Raw genomic sequence first — 19,900 nt, 5'->3', positions numbered from 1 at the left:
GACCACCCACCGTTTTTAAACGTCGGCGCTGCACAGAGCCCGGTCAGCGCCGACGTTTATGTACAGTGGGCGGTCCTGAACCGGTTAAGACACGGACAGGGATATGTGTTGTGTCACTTACCATTATTTTGTCCCTACTGAAGCCCTTTACGGTTTTCATCCAGTATGATACCCCTTCCATGGCTCGCATAGTGTACGATACCCGTAAAAATGCCCCCATATACTATGATGTTCCCACATTCCTTCAGCTACGCAGTATCCTGGCCCCACAAACCTCACACAGTAAGATGGTTTCCATAGTCCCCACACAGTATGATGTCCACCACAGAACCCCACACAGTGTGATGGTCCCTTCACAGTATGATGGTCTCCACAGACCCCCGTATAATGGTCTCCCACATCTTCCCCACACACAGTACGATGGCTCCCCACAGCCACCCCCCACACTCAATATTATGGTTCCTCCACATTCTCCCCCACATAGTATGATTGTCCCCTCACCGCTCCCCAACACAGTAAAATTGTCCTCCTACACAGTATAATGGTCCCACCACACAGTATAATAGTCTTCCCACACCACCTCCATACAGGATGATGGTTTCCCCACAGCACCCCCCACATATAATATGACCACAGCCCCCATACAGTATGATGGTAACCTCACAGCAAGTGAAAAGATGCAGAGATGTAATTGTGCTGACTGACATTACTTGCATGGCGCCGGCTTCTTGCAGGCCACAGACAAAAAGTAGTTTACATCCTGCTGGAGTAAGCGATGGTGGCTCCGTGCTCCGGCACAACAACTAACCGTACAGGCATCCTGTAGACGCAGATACTGTTAACAGCACTGCAATCAATGTGGCCCACGGCCGGAGTGGCCAATCTGGCATTTGCTTGATTTTTCCCAGTAGCTAGTCCGGCCCTCATGGCCGCAAGTATTTCATGATTTGCCTGGTACAAAAGTCTGGAGCAGCAACCAAGCTAGACGATATGACGACTATTACCACCAGGTAAACAATAAACTGAACTAAAATTTCATATCACGTGGTAGATACAATCTTTATTAAATCAGTAAACATACACAATACTGAAAATCAAATAAAAAAAATCCTTAAAAACCTGTTAAAAAACAAAGCTGGAGGATAGTTTGGGACTGTAACCAGTCCATTTGTTACATTATGTGATATAGGTTGCAGCACAGTAGGAATAAAGGGTTTGAAGACACGAGTGTCAGTGAGTGCTGTCTTCTGCTGGCCTGGCTATCTTTAAAAGACTGCACGGACCAAGGCTCATCCCACTGAACACTTGTACTCCTTCCCTGTGGGCAGAATACTACAGATCACACAGGGTGGTGCAGTAATACTTTATTGGATCACCAACAGTCAACAACCTATAGTTCATTCCCAGCAAGTACACAAGATGGTGCAAATGACATGGTCTCACCCTTCCACTGGCTCGCTGGGGATTAGAACTTTGGGGCATCCAGGTCCAACTATCCTAGCCAGTAGCACCCCGCTTTTGGTGGGCACCCACAGAGAGGAGGTAGCAGCAAGTTTATCATAGAATCATAGAATCATAGAATGGTAGAGTTGGAAGGGACCTCCTGGGTCATCTGGTCCAACCCCCTGCTCAAAGCAGGATTCACTAAATCATCTCAGACAGATGTCTGTCCAGCCTCTGTTTGAAAACGTCCATTGAAGGGGAACTCACCACCTCTCGTGGCAGCCTGTTCCACTCATTAATCACCCTAACTGTCAAAAAGTTTTTTCTAATATCTAATCTGTGTCTCCTTCCATTTAGTTTCATCCCGTTGCTTCTAGTCTTTCCCTGTGCAAATGAGAATAAAGATGATCCTTCTATAATGTGACAGCCCTTGACATATTTGTAGACAGCTATTAAGTCTCCTCTCAGTCTTCTTTTTTGCAAGCTAAACATTCCCAAATCCTGCAACCGTTCCTCATAGGACATGGTTTGCAGACCAGTCACCATTCTGGTCGCTCTTCTCTGAACTTGTTCCAGTTTGTCTATGTCTTTTTTAAAATGTGGTGCCCAAAACTGTACACAGTATTCCAGATGAGGTCTGACCAAAGAGGAGTAAAGACCGATAATGACTTCACGTGATCTAGACTGTATGCTTCTGTTAATACATCCCAGAATTGTATTTGCCTTTTTTGCTGCTGCATCACACTGTTGACTCATGATCAGTCTATGATCTATTAGTATACCTAAGTCTTTTTCACATGTACTGTTGCTTAGCTCTATTCCTCCCATTCTGTATATGCTTTTTTCATTTTTATTGCCCAGATGTAGTACTTTGCATTTTTCCCTGTTAAAAACCATTCTGTTGATTGCTGCCCACTGCTCCAGTTTATTTAGGTCTTTTTGAATCCTCTCTCTCTCTTCTCTAGTATTAGCTATCCCTCCTAGCTTTGTGTCATCAGCAAATTTAATCAGTTTACCCTCAATTCCTTCATCTAAATCATTGATGAAGATGTTGAACAATACAGGTCCCAGGACAGAGCCCTGTGGTATCCCACTTGAGACATTCATCCAGCTGGATGTGAAGCCATTTACAACCACCCTTTGAGTCCGATCACTAAGCCAGTTATGAATCCACCTAACAGTTGCCTGGTCCATTGCATACTTGGTCATTTTTTCAATAAGGATGGTGTGAGATACTTTGTCAAATGCTTTGCTGAAGTCAAGATATACTATATCTACAGCATTTCCCTGATCCACCCAGTCAGTGATTCTGTCATAGAAGGAAATTAAGTTAGTCTGACATGACTTGTTAGTTACAAACCCATGCTGACTCTGGTTAATCACTTCATTCTTATCCAGGTACTTACATACATGATGTTTAATAATTTGTTCAAAGATCTTTCCTGGTATAGAAGTCAGACTCACCGGCCTATAGTTCCCTGGGTCCACCTTCTTCCCCTTTTTGAAGATAGGAACAACATTTGCTCTTCTCCAGTCTTCTGGGACTTCTCCTGTTCTCCAAGAATTTTCAAAGATTATGGAGAGTGGTTCTAAAATTTCTTCTACGATCTCCTTCAGTACTCTGGGGTGTAATTCATCTGGACCTGGAGACTTGAACTCATTTATGTTAGCTAAATATTCCCTCACAATCTTTCTGTTTACAGATAACTTGGATTCTTCTATTCCTTTAAAAGGACAGTGAAGATCAGTTGATGTTACATTTTCTTTCTGAGAGAAAACAGATGCAAAATAGGAATTAAAAAGTTCGGCCTTCTCAACATCCTCTCTTACCATTTCTCCATTTTCATCCTGTAAAAATCCTATAGCATCTTTGACTTTTCTTTTACTTTTGACATACCCCCAAAATCCTTTTTTATTGCTTTTGACATCTCTTGCAAGCCTTAATTCATTTTCAGCTTTAGCTAACCTGATACGTGCCCTGCAGGATCTGCAGACTGCATTATAATCTTCTTTAGATATGCCTCCCTCTTTCCATTTAATAAACATTTCTTTCTTTCTTTTTAGCATGTGTTTAAGTTCTGTGTTCATCCATCCTGGTTTCCTTAAATGCTTCCCATTCTTCCTACTTTTCGGGATTGTTAACGATTGTGCTTTGAGAATCTCATTTTTAAAAATTTCCCATCCTTCCTGGACATTTTTGTCCTTAAGGACATCCAGCCATTGGATCCCTCATATTCTCTTTCTGAGTCTCTTAAAATCTGCCTTTCTAAAATCTAACTTTGAAGTTTGAGTCTTCACATGTCTTCCTCCTCTAGTTATCCAAAATTCTATAATAGCATGATCGCTGCCTCCTAGGGTCCCAGCCACCTTTACCTCCTCAACCATTTCCTCCTTGTTTATAAGGATTAGATCCAAAGTAGCAGATCCCCTTGTTTTCTCCCCTACCTTTTGGAAGATAAAGTTGTCAGCAAGAGAGGATAAGAATTTGCTTGACCTGTTAGTTTTACTTGAGAGAGATTCCCAACAAATGTCTGGATAGTTGAAATCTCCCATGACCACTACGTCATATTTTTTGGAGAACTTGGTCATTTGATACATAAAGAGTTCATCCATATCTTCAGCTTGCCCAGGTGGCCTGTAGTAAATGCCTACAATGGTGTCCTTTCCGTTGTTCTCTCCTTGTATTCTTACCCAAACAGTTTCCACAGAACTCCCAGTCTCTGAAGCTTCAATCTCTGTGCAGATATACGCTTTTCTAACATACAATGCGACACCTCCTCCTCGTTTATCAATTCTGTTTCTTGCAAATAAGTTGTATCCTTTTAGCCTTTTATTCCAATCATGTGTATCGTCCCACCAAGTTTCAGTGATTCCAATGACATCATATTTCTTTTCCTGCATTAGTAGTTCCAATTCTCCTTGTTTGTTGCCCATGCTTTGTGCATTTGTATAAAAACATTTTAGTTTGTGATTGGTTTCTCTTCCTCCCATATTTTTATTTAGATTTTTTTGTCTTTGTTCTTTCTTTCCACTTCCAGTAGCAGAGATCTCAATAGTATTTGTCAGCTGTATGGCTTTTTCTGGCCTTTTGCTTCCCTTCCCACATTGTTCTAGTTTAAAGCTTTCCTGATGAGTGTAGCAAGGCGACTTCCAAATACATGTTTTCCAGTCTTCGTAAGGTGCACCCCATCTCTAGCAAGTAGTCCATCGTATAGGTAATTCATCCCATGATCCAGAAATCCAAATCCTTGTTGACGGCACCATCGACGTAGCCAGTTGTTCACCTGTAGAATCTTATTCCACCTCATTGTTCCATGGTCATCCACTGGGAGGATGGATGAGAAGACCACCTGCGCTCCCAATTCTTTCACTTTCTTGCCTAAGTCTTCAAAGTCACTGCAGATGGTTTCCAGGTCCTTTCTTGCGGTGTCATTTGTCCCCACATGTATTAGCAGGAATGGGTAGTGATCTGTAGGTCTGAAGAGTCTTGATATCCTGTCAGACACATCTTTAATTTTTGCTCCAGGAAGACAGCACATTTCTCTTAAGGTTATGTCTGGTCTGCAGATAGCGGCCTCTGTTCCTCTTAACAGGGAATCCCCCATGACCACCACTCTTCGTTTTTTCTTCACAACATTCTTCTTTCTCCATCCAGGAGGATTCTGAGGACTTACAAGGTTATTCATTGCTGGCAAAGTCTTATCTTGCTGTATTTCTTCAAGGTTCTCCTGCGTGAGAGCCTGGTACTGGTTCCTGAGCAGTATGGGTGCTGACTGCCTCTCGATCCTCCTGCTTCTGTGGGTCACATGCTTCCATTCCTCTGTTTCGTCAGGTGCAGTTCGAATTTCTTCTCTTTCTGAATCATGAAGAGATAATTCTGCTCTGTCTAAGAACTCTTCACCTTCCTTAATGATTTTCAAGGTAGTTAACCTCTCTTCTAGATTTCGCAACTTTTCCTCCAACAGGGACACAAGCTTGCATTTCTGGCATGTGAAGTTTGGCTTTTCCACTGGCAAGTCTGTGAACATGTAGCAGGATATGCAGCTCACCAAATGGCTCCTGGACTCTTCCATGTTCTTACTGTTAATGTTCTGAAAACAGTGAAAAATGCTTCAAAATGCGCGCGCCGTTAGGGAATATGCAAATTATCTCCTCAGGACTCCTCCCCTGGTTTACCGATGTCCTCTTTTCAGCTCCAACAGCCAAAATCCAGTGTTCTTTGAGCTCGCGGAGACTCTTCACTTACCCCAAAATGCAGTGGGAATATGGAAATTATCTCCTCAGGACTCCTCCCCTGGTTTACCGATGTCCTCTTTTCAGCTCCAACAGCCAAAATCCAGTGTTCTTTGAGCTCGCGGAGACTCTTCACTTACCCCAAAATGCAGTGGGAATATGCAAATTATCTCCTCAGGACTCCTCCCCTGGTTTACCAATGTCCTCTTTTCAGCTCCAACAGCCAAAATCCAGTGTTCTTTGAGCTCGCGGAGACTCTTCACTTACCCCAAAATGCAGTGGGAATATGCAAATTATCTCCTCAGGACTCCTCCCCTGGTTTACCGATGTCCTCTTTTCAGCTCCAACAGCCAAAATCCAGTGTTCTTTGAGCTCGCGGAGACTCTTCACTTACCCCAAAATGCAGTGGGAATATGCAAATTATCTCCTCAGGACTCCTCCCCTGGTTTAGGGAGCAGACAGAGCACAGTGAGGTTTGTGGCCAGGTGACCTGATTGACCCAACCGTGGCTCTCCAAACGTCTTTGTGGATTCAGTGATAGACAGTGGAGCAGATCTATATTCCACCAGCTGGAGCCGTGGCTAATGTCCTGTAGAGACTCTCTGGAGACGGGGGCAGCCCTCTTTTACATACCACAGTTCTCATTCAGGGCATTCTCCCACAGCATTGGGGGAAGGTGGGGGGAGGTAATCCCCTCATTGTTCAATTAGCCTCCATATTTATCCTCCAGGTTGTGCAGACTAGTACACCATGGAGGCTGATGCAATACGTAATCAGCAGCCATTCCACAAATTAACATACAACAAGAGTCAATGGACAGACTCACATGAAACAATGGCTCATGTACTTTGACCTACTGAAAAAAAGAAACAGTATGTCTGGCATAATTAAGAATAATTCACCCCCGCACAAGTGACCAGATTGACGTTGTGTCGTCACATCCAGGTTTGGCACAAAAGTCGGAAGTCATTTTATATGACTACATATGTGTGTTGCTCTAGTGCATGTAAGCACTAAGAGGTTTGTTTGGTGCACCTGGGACGTGAGTTATGGGTAGTTTAGAGTTGGACGGGTCTAGCTACCCACATACCGCACCTCTGGGTGTGGTTAACAGCCTATATAATGGAGGCTGTTGTTTGACACATGGTCTGTGTGTTTGGAGGGAGAAGGCCTCCTGTGTATGTTTGTCTCCAGATCGAGCCAGGATACTGGACGCTACCCCAGCCTGTGTGATACACAGGCCTGGCTGAGCAGAGACCTGCTAAGGACATTTTACTTTGTTTGCCTGATCTAAAGGCTGTTTGTTTTTCTGTTTGGCTTCTGGGTTTATCAAGCCATAAACCCACATGATCTTTTAAAGGAACAATCCTCCAGTTTTCCTCCCGTCGCACCCAAGTGAGTAAAACCCCTACAATTGGTGTTAGACATGCGGGCAGCGTTCCCAGCAGAGACGTGTGACTGCTACAGGTAGGGCTGCATGTCCTGGGTTAAGTCTGTCACAGGTCAGCAAGTATCGCCAGAAAAAATGGAGGACCTGCTCAAACACCTGGTCCAGTCGCAGCAGAAACAGGAGACCAACAGGCTGTTGTTAAAGCAGATCCAGCAGCACCAGCAGGAACAACAACAGCAGATGCAGCTTCTGGCAACCGCCATCCAGTAGGATGAGCGCCCCAACCCCAATTTCCGTCTGATGACGCCCACGTCCGACAGTCTGTAAGACGGGCCTTGCAGAAAATGACCCCGGAGGATGACGTTGAGGCCTCCTAACGGTGTTTGAAAGGGTCACCGAGAGGAAGAAACTTCCGCCAGAGCAGTGGGCACAAGTACTGGTGCCATACTTGATGGGAGAGCCCCAGAAGGCGTAATATGATTTAGGTTTGCGGGACGCCATAGAGTATGACAAGCTAAAAACTGAGATTCTCGCATGCTTGGGGGTGACGATGACTATCAGGGCACTGCAGGTTCATCGCTGAGCATATCACCGGGACAAACCACCTCGCTCCCAAATGTTTGACCTGTTGCACCTGGTCCAGAAGTGACTGCAGCCAGAGTTCTCTACGCCTGTGCACATGGTAGAGTGGGTGGTGATGGATCGGTTTGTGCACTCACTGCCAAGCCCCATACAGACTTGGGTTGCCTAGGGTGATCCCCGGAATGCTGATGAACTGGTCAGACTGGTCGAGAGATACCAGGGGGTTGGAGGTTCCTTGGAAAGGCAGCCCATTCCATACTGGGGGTCCCAACAGGGGGCGGAGTCCCAAAAGTGAGTGGGGCATCCAAAGTCCAAAAGGGCGGGGGAGGTAGTGCCCAAGGTCCCTACGCGTGATGTGATTTGCTGGAGGTGCCACAGCCCAGGCCATATAGCCGCCCGTTTTCCCCTGACCCCTGAGCAGATTAACTGCAGCATAGTACGACGCTGTTCATATTATGCGTATCCGGCCTGCAGTGTGAACTGTCCACCCAGTGAGGGGCCACAAGCGTGTCCTATGAAGGTGAACGGGCGGCAGGTAACTGCAATGCTAGACTCCGGGAGTCTGGTGACCCTTGTGAGGGCCACTCTTCCTCTCCAACTGATCCCGGGGAAAAAATCAGCATATGGTGCATTCATGGTGATGCTGAGGACTATCCTATGGCCAGAATGGACATTGAAACAGCCCACGGTACCGAGTCCCACGAGGTCGGAGTCGTTCAGGACTTGTTGCACCCTATCATTATACACTGTGTGCAGAATTATTAGGCAAATGAGTATTTTGATCACATGATACTTTTTATACATATTGTCCTACTCCAAGCTGCATAGGCTTGAGAGCCAACTACCAATTAAGTAAATTTGGTGATGTGCATCTCTGTAATGAGGAGGGGTGTTGGCTAATGACATCAACACCCTATATAAGGTGTGCTTAATTATTAGGCAACTTCCTTTCCTTTGGCAAAATTGGTCAGAAGAGAGACTTGACGGGCTCCGAAAACTCCAAAATTGTGAGATGTCTTGCAGAGGGATGCAGCAGTCTTGAAATTTCCAAACTTTTGAAGCGTGATCACCGAACGATCAAGCGTTTCATGGCAAATAGCCAACAGGGTCGCAAGAAGCGTGTTGGCCAAAAAAGGCGCAAAATAACTGCCCATGAATTGAAGAAAATCAAGCGTGAAGCTGCCAAGATGCCATTCGCCACCAGTTTTGCTATATTTCAGAGCTGCAACGTTACTGGAGTATCAAAAAGCACAAGGTGTGCGATACTGGACATGGCCAAGGTAAGGAAGGCTGAAAAATGACCACCTTTGAACAAGAAACATAAGATAAAACGTCAAGAATGGGCCAAGAAATATCTTAAGACTGATTTTTCAAAGGTTTTATGGACTGATGAAATGAGAGTGACTCTTGATGGGCCAGATGGATGGGCCAGAGGCTGGATCAGTAAAGGGCAAAGAGCTTCACTCTGATTCAGACGCCAGCAAGGTGGAGGTGGGGTACTGGTATGGGCTGGTATCATCAAAGATGAACTTGTGGGACCTTTTCGGGTTGAGGATGAAGTGAAGCTCAACTCCCAGACCTACTGCCAGTTTCTGGAAGACAACTTCTTCAAGCAGTGGTACAGGAAGAAGTTGGTATCGTTCAAGAAAAACATGATTTTCATGCAGGACAATGCTCCATCACATGCATCCAACTACTCCACAGTGTGGCTGGCCAGTAAAGGTCTAAAAGAAGAAAAAATAATGACATGGCCCCCTTGTTCACCTGATCTGAACCCCATAGAGAACCTGTGGTCCATCATAAAATGTGAGATCTACAGGGAGGGAAAACAGTACACCTCTCGGAACAGTGTCTGGGAGGCTGTGGTGGCTGCTGCACACAATGTTGATCGAAAACAGATCAAGCAACTGACAGAATCTATGGATGGCAGGCTGTTGAGTGTCATCATAAAGAAAGGTGGCTATATTGATCATTAATTTTTTGGGTTTTTGTTTTTGCATGTCAGAAATGTTTATTTCTAAATTTTGTGCACTGATATTGATTTACCTTAGTGAAAATAAACAAGTGAGATGGGATTATATTTGTTTTTTATTAAGTTGCCTAATAATTCTGCACAGTAATAGTTACCTGCACAAACAGATATCCTCCTAAGATAGCCAAATCTAAAAAAAAACCACTCCAACTTTCAAAAATATTAAGCTTGGATATTTGAGTCTTTTGGGTTGATTGAAAACATAGTTGTTGATCAATAATAAAAATAATCCTCTAAAATACAACTTGCCTAATAATTCTGCACACAGTGTAGGCCGGGACATTTGTTTATTTTGTGATCTGTGGGGGAAGGGTTCTGGGTTCGCTGGCTCGGATAGGGAACCAGTTAACCCTAAAGAGGTATCACCACACCCAGAATCAGATGGGTTCTTGCGCTGGATGAGGAGGTAGTGTCCCCTGAGTCTGACATTCCTAAGTTAAGGGTGACCAGCGAGACTTTTGGGTCTGCCCAACATAGGGATCTAACTCTAAAGGAAGCCTTCACTAATGTCACGGTCATAAATGGGGTTGCACAGGAACCGGGGGCTGACACAAGGTTTCCCTATTTTATGATAAGTGGGGAATTGTTGTACTGGGACACGAAAGTGAGGGAGGAGCTGGTGGAACAGTTAACAGTGCCGAGTCCCTATAGATGGAAGGTGTTGGACATGGCCCATTCACATATCTTGGGGAGACATCTGGGGGTAGAAAAAACGCAGGAACGGATTATGCAGAGGTTCTATTGGTCCGGGTGTCAACGGGAAATATTAAAATATTGCAGGTCCTGCCCTACGTGTCAGTTAACCACCCCCACCTCTCACTTTCGAAGTCCCCTCGTGCCATAGCCAATTATTGAAGTGCCATTCGAGAGATATAGCCAAGGAAACTTGGGAAGCCAAAGTCATGCCCCACAGCAGCGTCATCGAGCACGTGGCACTGATGCAGCAGAGGATTGTGAAGGTGATGCCCATCGTAAAAGGATATCTCCTCCAGGCACAAAGCTCAGGCCAGGGTCTACAACCGGTCAGCCAGAGTGAGGCAGTTCAATCCAGGAGACCGAGTCCTTGTGCTAATTCCTACTGTGGAGAGCAAGTTCTTGGTCAAATGGCAAGGGCAGTATGAGGTGGTGGAGAAGCTTGGTGATGTGAACTATAAGATCAATCAGGAAGACAGAAACCATACCAGATCAGCCATGTCAACCTCATCAAGCCATGACAAGACAGAAAGCCGGCTGAAACTCGGTGCTTGCTGGGCAAGCCAGAAGGTGAGGTTGTAGGTGTCGCCATAGCAGAGACGCTGTCGAGGGCCCAAAAACAGCAGTGCTGGGAGTTGCTTCAGAAGAACAGGGACCTGTTCTCAGAATTGCCGGGGTGCACAAAGGTCGTAGAACACGAAGTTCTGATGAAGCCACATGTGCGTGTAAACGTGAAACCCTATCGAATTCCGGAGGCCGGACGAGAAGTGATCTCCAAGGAGGTAGAGCATATGTTAAAACTCGTGGTCATTGAGGAATCCGAGAGCGGTTGGTCAAGCCCTATTGTCCTGGTCCCAAAGCCAGATGGTGAATGGAGGTTCTGCAATGACTATCGGAAGTTGAATGAGGTCTCCAAGTTCGACGCATATCCCATACCACGCGTCGATGAGCTGATCGATCGACTTGGGCCAGCAAGGTACATAACCACTTTGGATTTGACAAACGGATATTGGCAGATCCCCATGGCACAGGGAGCCAAGGAGAAAACTGCAATTTCTACGCCGGACGGATGCTTCCAGTATGTCAGGATGCCATTTGGACGGCAGGGGGCCCCTGCAACCTTCCAGAGAACTATGAATTGAATCCTTGCACCCCATAAGCAATACGCTGAGCCATACCTGGGCGATATTGTTATCTTCAGCTTGAACTGGAAGAGTCATTTAGAAAATGTCCAGGCGGTGTTTGATGCTCTAAGGAAAGCAGGGTTTTCAATAAACCTGAAGAAATATGCAATGGGGAAAGAAGAAGCCAAATACCTGGGTTATGTAGTGGGTAGAGGCGAGATAAAACCCCAAACCAGTAAAGTAGAGACAATCCAAACCTGGCCGAGACCTCTGTCAAAAAAGCAGGTTAGAGCCTTCCTGGGGATCGTGGGATACTACAGGAGGTTCATCCCAAAATTCGCCATGATGGTCGTACCCCTGACTGACCTCCTTAAGGGGACAAAATCGGCAATGGCCAAATGGTCTGAAGAGGAAGAGACAGCCTTTCAAAAAATGAAAGGGGCTGTATGCAACCGATCCTGGTGGCCCCTGACTTTAAGAAAGAGTTTATACTCCAAATGGACACCTCACATGTCTGTTTAGGAGCAGTCCTTTCCCAGGAGATACACGGGGTGGAGCACCATGTTCTCTACCTGAGTAAGAAGCTGTCCTCATGTGAGAGGAATTATTCAGTCATAGAGAAGGAGTTCTTGGCCATAAAGTGGGTGGTGGACACATTACGGTACTATCTGGTAGGACGTAAGTTTAGATTGGTACCCGACCATGCCCCAATCAGATGGATGAGGGAAACAAAGGGTAAAAATTTTAGGGTCACTCGCTGGTTCTTAGCCCTACAAGATTTCAACTTCCATGTAGAGCATAAAGTAGGGAAGCTACATGGTAATGCCGATGCCCTCTCGAGAATCCCTCGTCTGGTAGTAGAAAGTGCCAAGCCCCACAGCTTTAGGCAGAGTGGGGAGGTATGTAAGGTGGCTAATGGTCACATAGTCGATGGGAGGTATGTGTCACAGAGATGGCTGGTCTCTGTGATGTAACCCGGAGTGTTTCTCTAGTGCATGTAAGCACTAAGAGGTTCGTTTGGTGCACCTGGGACCCGGGTTATGGGTAGTTTAGAGTTGGACGGGTCTAGCTACCCATATACCTCACCTCTGGGTGTGGTTAACAGCCTATATAATGGAGGCTGTTGTTTGGCACATGGTCTGTGTGTTTGGAGGGAGAAGGCCTCCTGTGTATGTTTGTCTCCAGATCGAGCCAGGATATTGGACGCTAACCCAGCCTGTGTGCCACACAGGCCTGGCTGAGCAGAGACCTGCAGAGGACATTTTACTTTGTTTGGTTGATCTAAAGGCTGTTTGTTTTTCTGTTTGGCTTCTAGGTTTATGAAGCAATAAACCCACATGAACTTTTAAAGGAACAAGCCTCTTGTTTTCCTCTCGTCGCACCCAAGTGAGAAAAACCCTTACAGGGTTAAAAGTTGATCAGCGATTTCTAATTTTTTCAACAAAATTTACAAAACCATTTTTTTAGGAACCACATCACATTTGAAGTGACTTTGAAGGGTTTATATGACATGAAATACCCAAAAGCAACATCATTCTAAAAACTGCACCCCTCAACGTGCTCAAAACCACATTCAATAAGTTTATTAACCCTTCAGGTGTTTCATAGGAATTAATGGAATGTGGAAGAAAAATGTATAAACTTTTAACTTTTTTTTACAAAAAAATTCATTTAGACCCAATTTTTCTTTTACAAGGGAAACAGGAGAAAATAGAACCCAAAATTTGTTGTGCAAGTTCTCCTGAGCACGCAGATACCCCATATATGGTGGAAAACTACTGTTTGGGCCCACGGAAGGGCTTTGAAGGGAAGGAGCAACATTTGACTTTTTGAGTGCAAAATTTCTGGAATAATTAGCAGACGCCAAGTTGCATTTGGAGAGCCCCTGATGTGCCTAAACAGTAGAAACCCCCCAGAAGTGACACCATTTTGGTAACTAGACCTCTCAGGGAACTTATCTAAATGTGTGGTGAGCACCTTGAACCCCCAGGTGCGTCACAGAAGTTTATAACGTTGAGCCATGAAAATAAAAAAATCATATTTTTCCCACAAAAATGTTAATTTCTTCCCAATTTTTTTATATTCAGAAGGGTAACAGGAGAAAATGGATGCCAAGACTTGTTGTGAAATTTCTCCTGAGTACACGGATATCCCATTACGTGGTGAAAAACTACTTTTCACGCACATTGCTAAGCTCAGGAGGGAAGAAGCACCATATTGGAGTTCAGATTTTGCTGGACTGCTTTGGGGATGCCTTGTCTCATTTTCAGAGCTCCTGAGGTGCCAGAACAGCAGAACCCCCTATAAGTGACCCCATTTTACAAACTACATCTCTCAATGAATTCATCAAAAGGTGCAGTGATCATATTGACATCACAGGTGTGTCACAGAATTTTATATTATTGGGCTGTGAAGAAAAAGTAATAAGACTTTTACCACCTAAATTTAGTTTTATCCCCAGATTTTACATTTTCACACTGATAAATGGGTAAAAATTGCACCAAATTTTGTCACACAATTTCTGCTGAATGTAGAAATACCCTATATGTGGCTGTACAGTAGTGTTTAGCCATATGGCGAGACTCGGCAGGAACGGAGCGCTATTTGCCTCCTGGAGGGCAGATTTTCCACTAAGTGCTTGAAGTCCCCCTCAAGTGACCCCATTTTGGAAATTATACCCCTCTGGGAATTTATCTACAGGTGTAGTGACAATTTTGACTCCATGGGTGTTTTTCAGAAACAAGCAGCAGTGGATGTTGCCGAGTGAAAATTGCAAACTGCCATTGTAGTGCCCAGTATGTTGTAGTGCCCAGTACATTATGCCCAGGTCATGATTCTGGAGATACGCACACATAAATTAGGCGGGCACTCGTCACTACACAAATGGCAAACTTGTGGACGCAAAATGTGGTTTAGGCACACTGTGACTCAGAAGGGAGAGGGACATTTGGATTTGGGAGCGCAGAATTTGCTAAATATCTTTTGGGGGGCGAGGAGCCATTTCACTTTTTCAGAGCCTTTGTACTACCAGTAACATGGAAGCCCCCTTTATTTTCTTAACAGATGACAGACCTGGGTGGGGGCTTTGTTTGTGGATTGACTTGAAGCTTTTATTGGGAATGTTTTACATAACATTTGGGATCACATTTATCCTGCGCTCTATGCGTAGCACTTACCATCTAAATCTCAGAGTGACATCATTTAGATAAAATCCTGAGGGATCCATTCACTATAATGAGGCAGCAGAGTTACTCTGGACTCCATATGGACTCTGTTCGGCAGTGTCCTCTTTTTCAGAAGTCCACAAAACTGTGACGAACCGTGCTTCTATGCACGCCTAAAAAGATGGACACCGCCGGATCACAGGTCAGATGGCGTCCAGTGTCCCCATCTGCTTCATTATGGGGAATCTTCCATTTGGGGTTCTGCCTGAATCACGTATTATTTTTTATGCCATTCCTCGTGCGGTATAAGTGATTGGACGACTTTATTCTTCGGGTCAGTGTGATTACAGCAATGCCAGATGTACGTTTTTTTTTGTTTGCCTGCTGTCACACACTAAAAGATGCTTTTATTTGCATCGCCATATTTTGAGACCTATAATTTTTCCATATTTCTGCTGACCGAGTCATGTGAGGGCTTGTTTTTTTGTGGTACGAGTTGACATTTTTATTGGTACCATTTTTGGGCACATGACATTTTTTGATCAATTTCTATTCTGATTTTTGGGAGGCAGAATGAACAAAAACCACCAATTCAGATTTTTTTTTTTATGCTGTTCCACGTGTAGTAAAATTGATAATGCAGCTTTATTTTTCGGTTTAGTACGATTACAGAGTTACCACATTTATATCTTTTTTATGCTTTGGAGATTTTACATAATAAAAACTAGAAAAAATAATTATTTTTGCATTGCATAATCCTGAGAGCAATAACTTTTTAGCTTTCCGCTGATGGAGCTGAATGGGGCTTGTTTTCTGCAGGAAAAAATTAAGTTTTCAGTTATACCATTTTTATTTTATTTGTCTTTTTAATCACGTTTTATTCCACATTGTGTGCAGCATTATGATGCTAAAGCATCCTTTTTTTTGCCTTTTTTTTTTTTACGGTGTTCACTGAATGTGTTAACGAGTGGGACAGTTTTATAGTTTGGGTTGTTCGGGTTGTTCCAGACACGGCGATACCAAATATGTTTAATTTTTTTTGCTTGTTTGTTTTTACATAAACAAATTTATTTATTGGATTCATATTTTTCTTTTTTTATGTTCTTTATTTTGTGTTTTTTATATATATATTTTTATCATTTTTAAAACTTTTTTACCCTGTCCCACTATGGGATGAAAATCATTGGTTAAACTGGTGGTAAAAACTGACACACTGACCAAACACTGATGAAAATCAGATCCAAGATTGCAAAACCACATTATGAGAATGTAATAAATAACAACCATAATACAGGAGGGGGAAGGGAATAAAGATACACAATAAACAACTGCACAAAGTCACAGATATGGTCAGGGAACCAAAAACAGTTGTCTGAAAAAAATATATAAATATTCAAGATAAAAATTCATTAAATGACCCCACAAGAAATATCCACGTCTTAGATAGATATAAATATCAATGCATTAACAACATTGAACTCCTCAAATGTACTAAAGTGCAGTAGTGCAAATGCACCCATATTCATCAGAAAATGGCATAATAAATGCAACAGTATGGCAGACCACAATGCCCAGTACTTCGACTCGTGTTTCGTGTTAGCTTCATCAGGGGGTCCTTAGACACCTTATATAGTGGTTCTTCACCCCAGTTCACCAGTGTGTAATGGATGCATGTGAGCTGTTCATCACAACATCGTCTGGTGTACCGGAAGTCACACTGCACATGCGCAAAAAGTGTGTGATCTGATTGGACTCTGGGCAGGGAGAAAGAGGACGCGATGTCACAGTCCATATGCACGCCCGCAGGAAGCATAAGTCTCCATGTAGGAGAAGGGAAGACAAAATGGAATACACATGTAGCCAAAAAGCTGATCATAAATGTGGAAAGAAGTTAGGCTAAAATATGCAAAGCCAGAAATGGATGTTTATTAACATTATTATTATACAAATAAAGGTTCTAAGGAACTCTGCTGGCATCTAGTGGCTGAATAATAACATTATAACATCAAAAGGCTAAAATATTATATGAAATTATGACCGTTATGTTATAAAAGAAATGTAAAGCAAAGTATAAATAAATGATTTGCACATTCTAATCAATACAATTGTACATACTTATGTTTCTGATGTTTTGGTTATTTTTCATTATTATAAGGTTCGATGAGTTATCATCAGGTGGATAGATATACCTGCTTTATAAGTACAGCTTTTTTATGAACCCAAAGTGATTCTGCTAGGTGTGAGATGTACAATCACCTGTGGCATTGAATGGATACTAATATAGAGTGGTAATAAAATCATGTCCCTTTCTTCATTACAACAGGTACCAAAAATCACTGCCATAAATTAGATGTTTCAAAACTTTGGAATAGTTATAAAATACAGATTAGGATTAACATTTATGTGATGTACACATACTTTATTATGCACATTGTATTCGTTTTTATTCCCCTCTCTTAAGAACATATGTCTCTTAATATTTTTTAATTTTTTATTTTTAGGAACATTCAAAGCATTAGACAAAGGCAAAACAGACACAATCAGCGTGAACCACATTGAGGTAAGGACAAAAGTACATTTCAATTTAAAAGAATCTATTCACAAATTATAACCCATGGTTTTTATATGCTTGACCTGTACTGGTCACGTGCTTAGTAAAGCTGTATAAATTAATGATAAAACCATGTGGTCCTTGATGACAAGCTCAGAAACCCTGCACATTTGAATATCCTAATGCAGTCACAATAATCACATGTAGTGTGTAACATTGAAGACAAGCTGGTCAGGCAGGGCAGTGCAGTTAGTTATGTATTCTAAATAAAACTCTTGCTGATGATTCTGCAGTTGTAAAGAAGGCAGTAGGGTGGATAACTGCAACCCCTGTAGAATGGCAGAGCAACCGGTTTCCTCAACAACTCAACCAACAAATGAAGTCTTTAAAATGTCTTGATTTATTACAGGTCTTCCAACTTAAATGATTATTGAAACATTGCTAATTTCAACAATTGTAAAACACTTTGTAATCATTGTTAATTTACAACAATCTTCCCCTGGCTTTTGCTCACTTGTGCGTGGTTTCAGGGCAATCCTTTCCTGTCTCCCACCAGACTTGGACCCTCTGGTCAGAAAACATTGTTGCACCATTAATAACAGAAGACCCAGTGATTTCTATGATTTTTAATTTAATATTACTTTTGTCAGATTCAAGTTATTTCTGTGACCATTGTGGGTTTTTCTTTCATTAAACGGGGTGTACCAACAATTTTGACCATGTGTGTAATAGATGTACTTTTGCTTTCCCAAGCGTTCTCCAAGTTGTATCTCTATGGAAGCTTACATGTAATCAGCAACAAAATCCACAACAATAGAATTTCCTTGTAGATTTTTCCTTCTTTATTGAAATCAAAGAGGAAAATCTGCAATAAATGTGCGATAACAATCCACACTGCAAGTCAATATCCAAGCTGACATTTTCTATTACATATGGATGAGATTTAGTAAAATCTGAATTTTCTGTGAGCAAATCCTCTTAGAAAATCCACAGCATTTCAGGTACATGAGGGCTCATCCTTGACCAGATTATTTTCTATGATAAGGATTAATATTTAGAAAATTGTACTTTACATGGATTTATTTACTTCATTAGTGATGGAAGTCATAATGTTCTTTTGTTTTTCTTTGTAGTTTATCTTACTTGTGATGAACATCTAAGGGAAACGTGAAACAGACAATTTTCGGAATAAACATCTTTGTCTTTTTGTCTTCTAATGACATTTTGGTATTTGTCCCAAATTGTATTGATTTTGCAAGATCATTAAACACTTATAATTACTTTTCTTTGTAACAATAAAATTAAGAAATTATATTTGATTATTTTTTTGTGAATTTATACAATAAATCAAAGAACATCTATCAATTAGAGAGTAAATGTGTCTGCAATACTCATGCTCCAGAGGTTGTCATTAAAATGTAAAATGACGACACACGGAATGTATCATTATACCATGCAGGCTCCTGTCTAACCTTTAGGATTTTATGCATATTTCAAAATGATTACTCTTGCCAGCTGCACAGTTCAGGGATTCTGTGTGCCGTCATATTGTGTTCTGTCTGGTGACTTATTTTAATTGTAGTCTTCATTAGAAGCATTTTCTCTAGTACAGGATACCTGTGGGCTAACCTACTTTGCCTCCATACAACTTGGGAGTTTCACTGAGCAACATCATAAGGCATCCATTTTTATCCTATGTGTTTTATTTTCGTTTTACACATAATACAAACCCATTATAGTCTAAGGCCATGTGCACAAGCCTGTTTTTTGCTGACTGATTCCCCGTCCCACCCTTCAAAAAAAAGTTCACATACTTATATATACAGTTGAAACCAGAAGTTTACATACACTATATAAAAAGACACATGCATGTTTTTCTCAATATCTAACATGAAATCCGAATAAACCTTTCCCGTTTTAGCTCAATTAGTATTACCATATTTTTTAATATTTGCCAAATGGCAGAATAATGAGAGAGAATGTTTTAAGGCATTTTTATTACTTACTGTAAAGTCAAAAGTTCACATACACTAAGATTACTATGCCTTTAAACAATTCTGGACTGTCCATGTGATGATCTCCCTTGACCCATGCTCTCTGACTAGCTATCGCCCCATATCACATTTACCCTATGCCTCAAAACTACTGGAACAACACGTCCATTCTGACTGTCCTCCCACCTCTCCTCCTGCTCCCTCTTCGACCCCTTACAATCAGGCTTCCGACCGCATCACTTTACTGAAACTGCCCTGACTAAAGTCACCAATGACCTATTAACTGCCAAATCCAAGCGACACTACTCTATCCTCCTGGACTTGTCACCTGCCTTCGACACAGTGGACCATTCCCTCTTACTACAGACTCTCATCTCTCCGCATCACAGACTTGGTCCTATCTTGGATCTCTTCATACCTAACAGACCGGACATTCAGCGTCTCCCACTCACACACCACCTCTTCATCTTGCCCCCTATTTGTCGGTGTCCCCCAAAGGTTCAGTTCTAGGGCCCCTGCTCTTCTCCATCTACACCTTTGGCCTGGGACAGCTCATAGAGCCTCACGGCTTTCAGTATCACCTCTATGCTGATGACACACAGATCTGCCTCTCTGGACCTGATATCACCTCCTTACTAATCAGAATCTCACAATGTCTGTCTGCTATCTCATCCTTCTTCTCTGCTAGATTTCT

The 19,900-nt window shown here is 42.7% G+C and overlaps 1 protein-coding gene across 1 annotated transcript in view; it reads left to right on the top strand.

Moving 5' to 3' along the window:
* CAPN9 (calpain 9) overlaps window positions 1-18,526 on the top strand; it is a 475,752-nt gene extending 457,226 nt beyond the window's left edge. The window contains exons 19-20 of the mRNA XM_073671460.1: window positions 17,163-17,221; window positions 18,346-18,526. Of these exons, the coding sequence (XP_073527561.1) occupies window positions 17,163-17,221; window positions 18,346-18,372 (86 nt within the window). The 3' untranslated portion in view covers window positions 18,373-18,526. The remainder of the gene's footprint in view (window positions 1-17,162; window positions 17,222-18,345) is intronic.
* Window positions 18,527-19,900: the final 1,374 nt, after the last annotated feature.

Source organism: Phyllobates terribilis, unplaced genomic scaffold, assembly GCF_046119375.1.
Source record: "Phyllobates terribilis strain yellow unplaced genomic scaffold, ASM4611937v1 Scaffold_3__8_contigs__length_932513732, whole genome shotgun sequence".
Classification (NCBI taxonomy): Eukaryota; Metazoa; Chordata; class Amphibia; order Anura; family Dendrobatidae; genus Phyllobates; species Phyllobates terribilis.
This window is presented reverse-complemented; position numbering and strand designations above follow the sequence as displayed.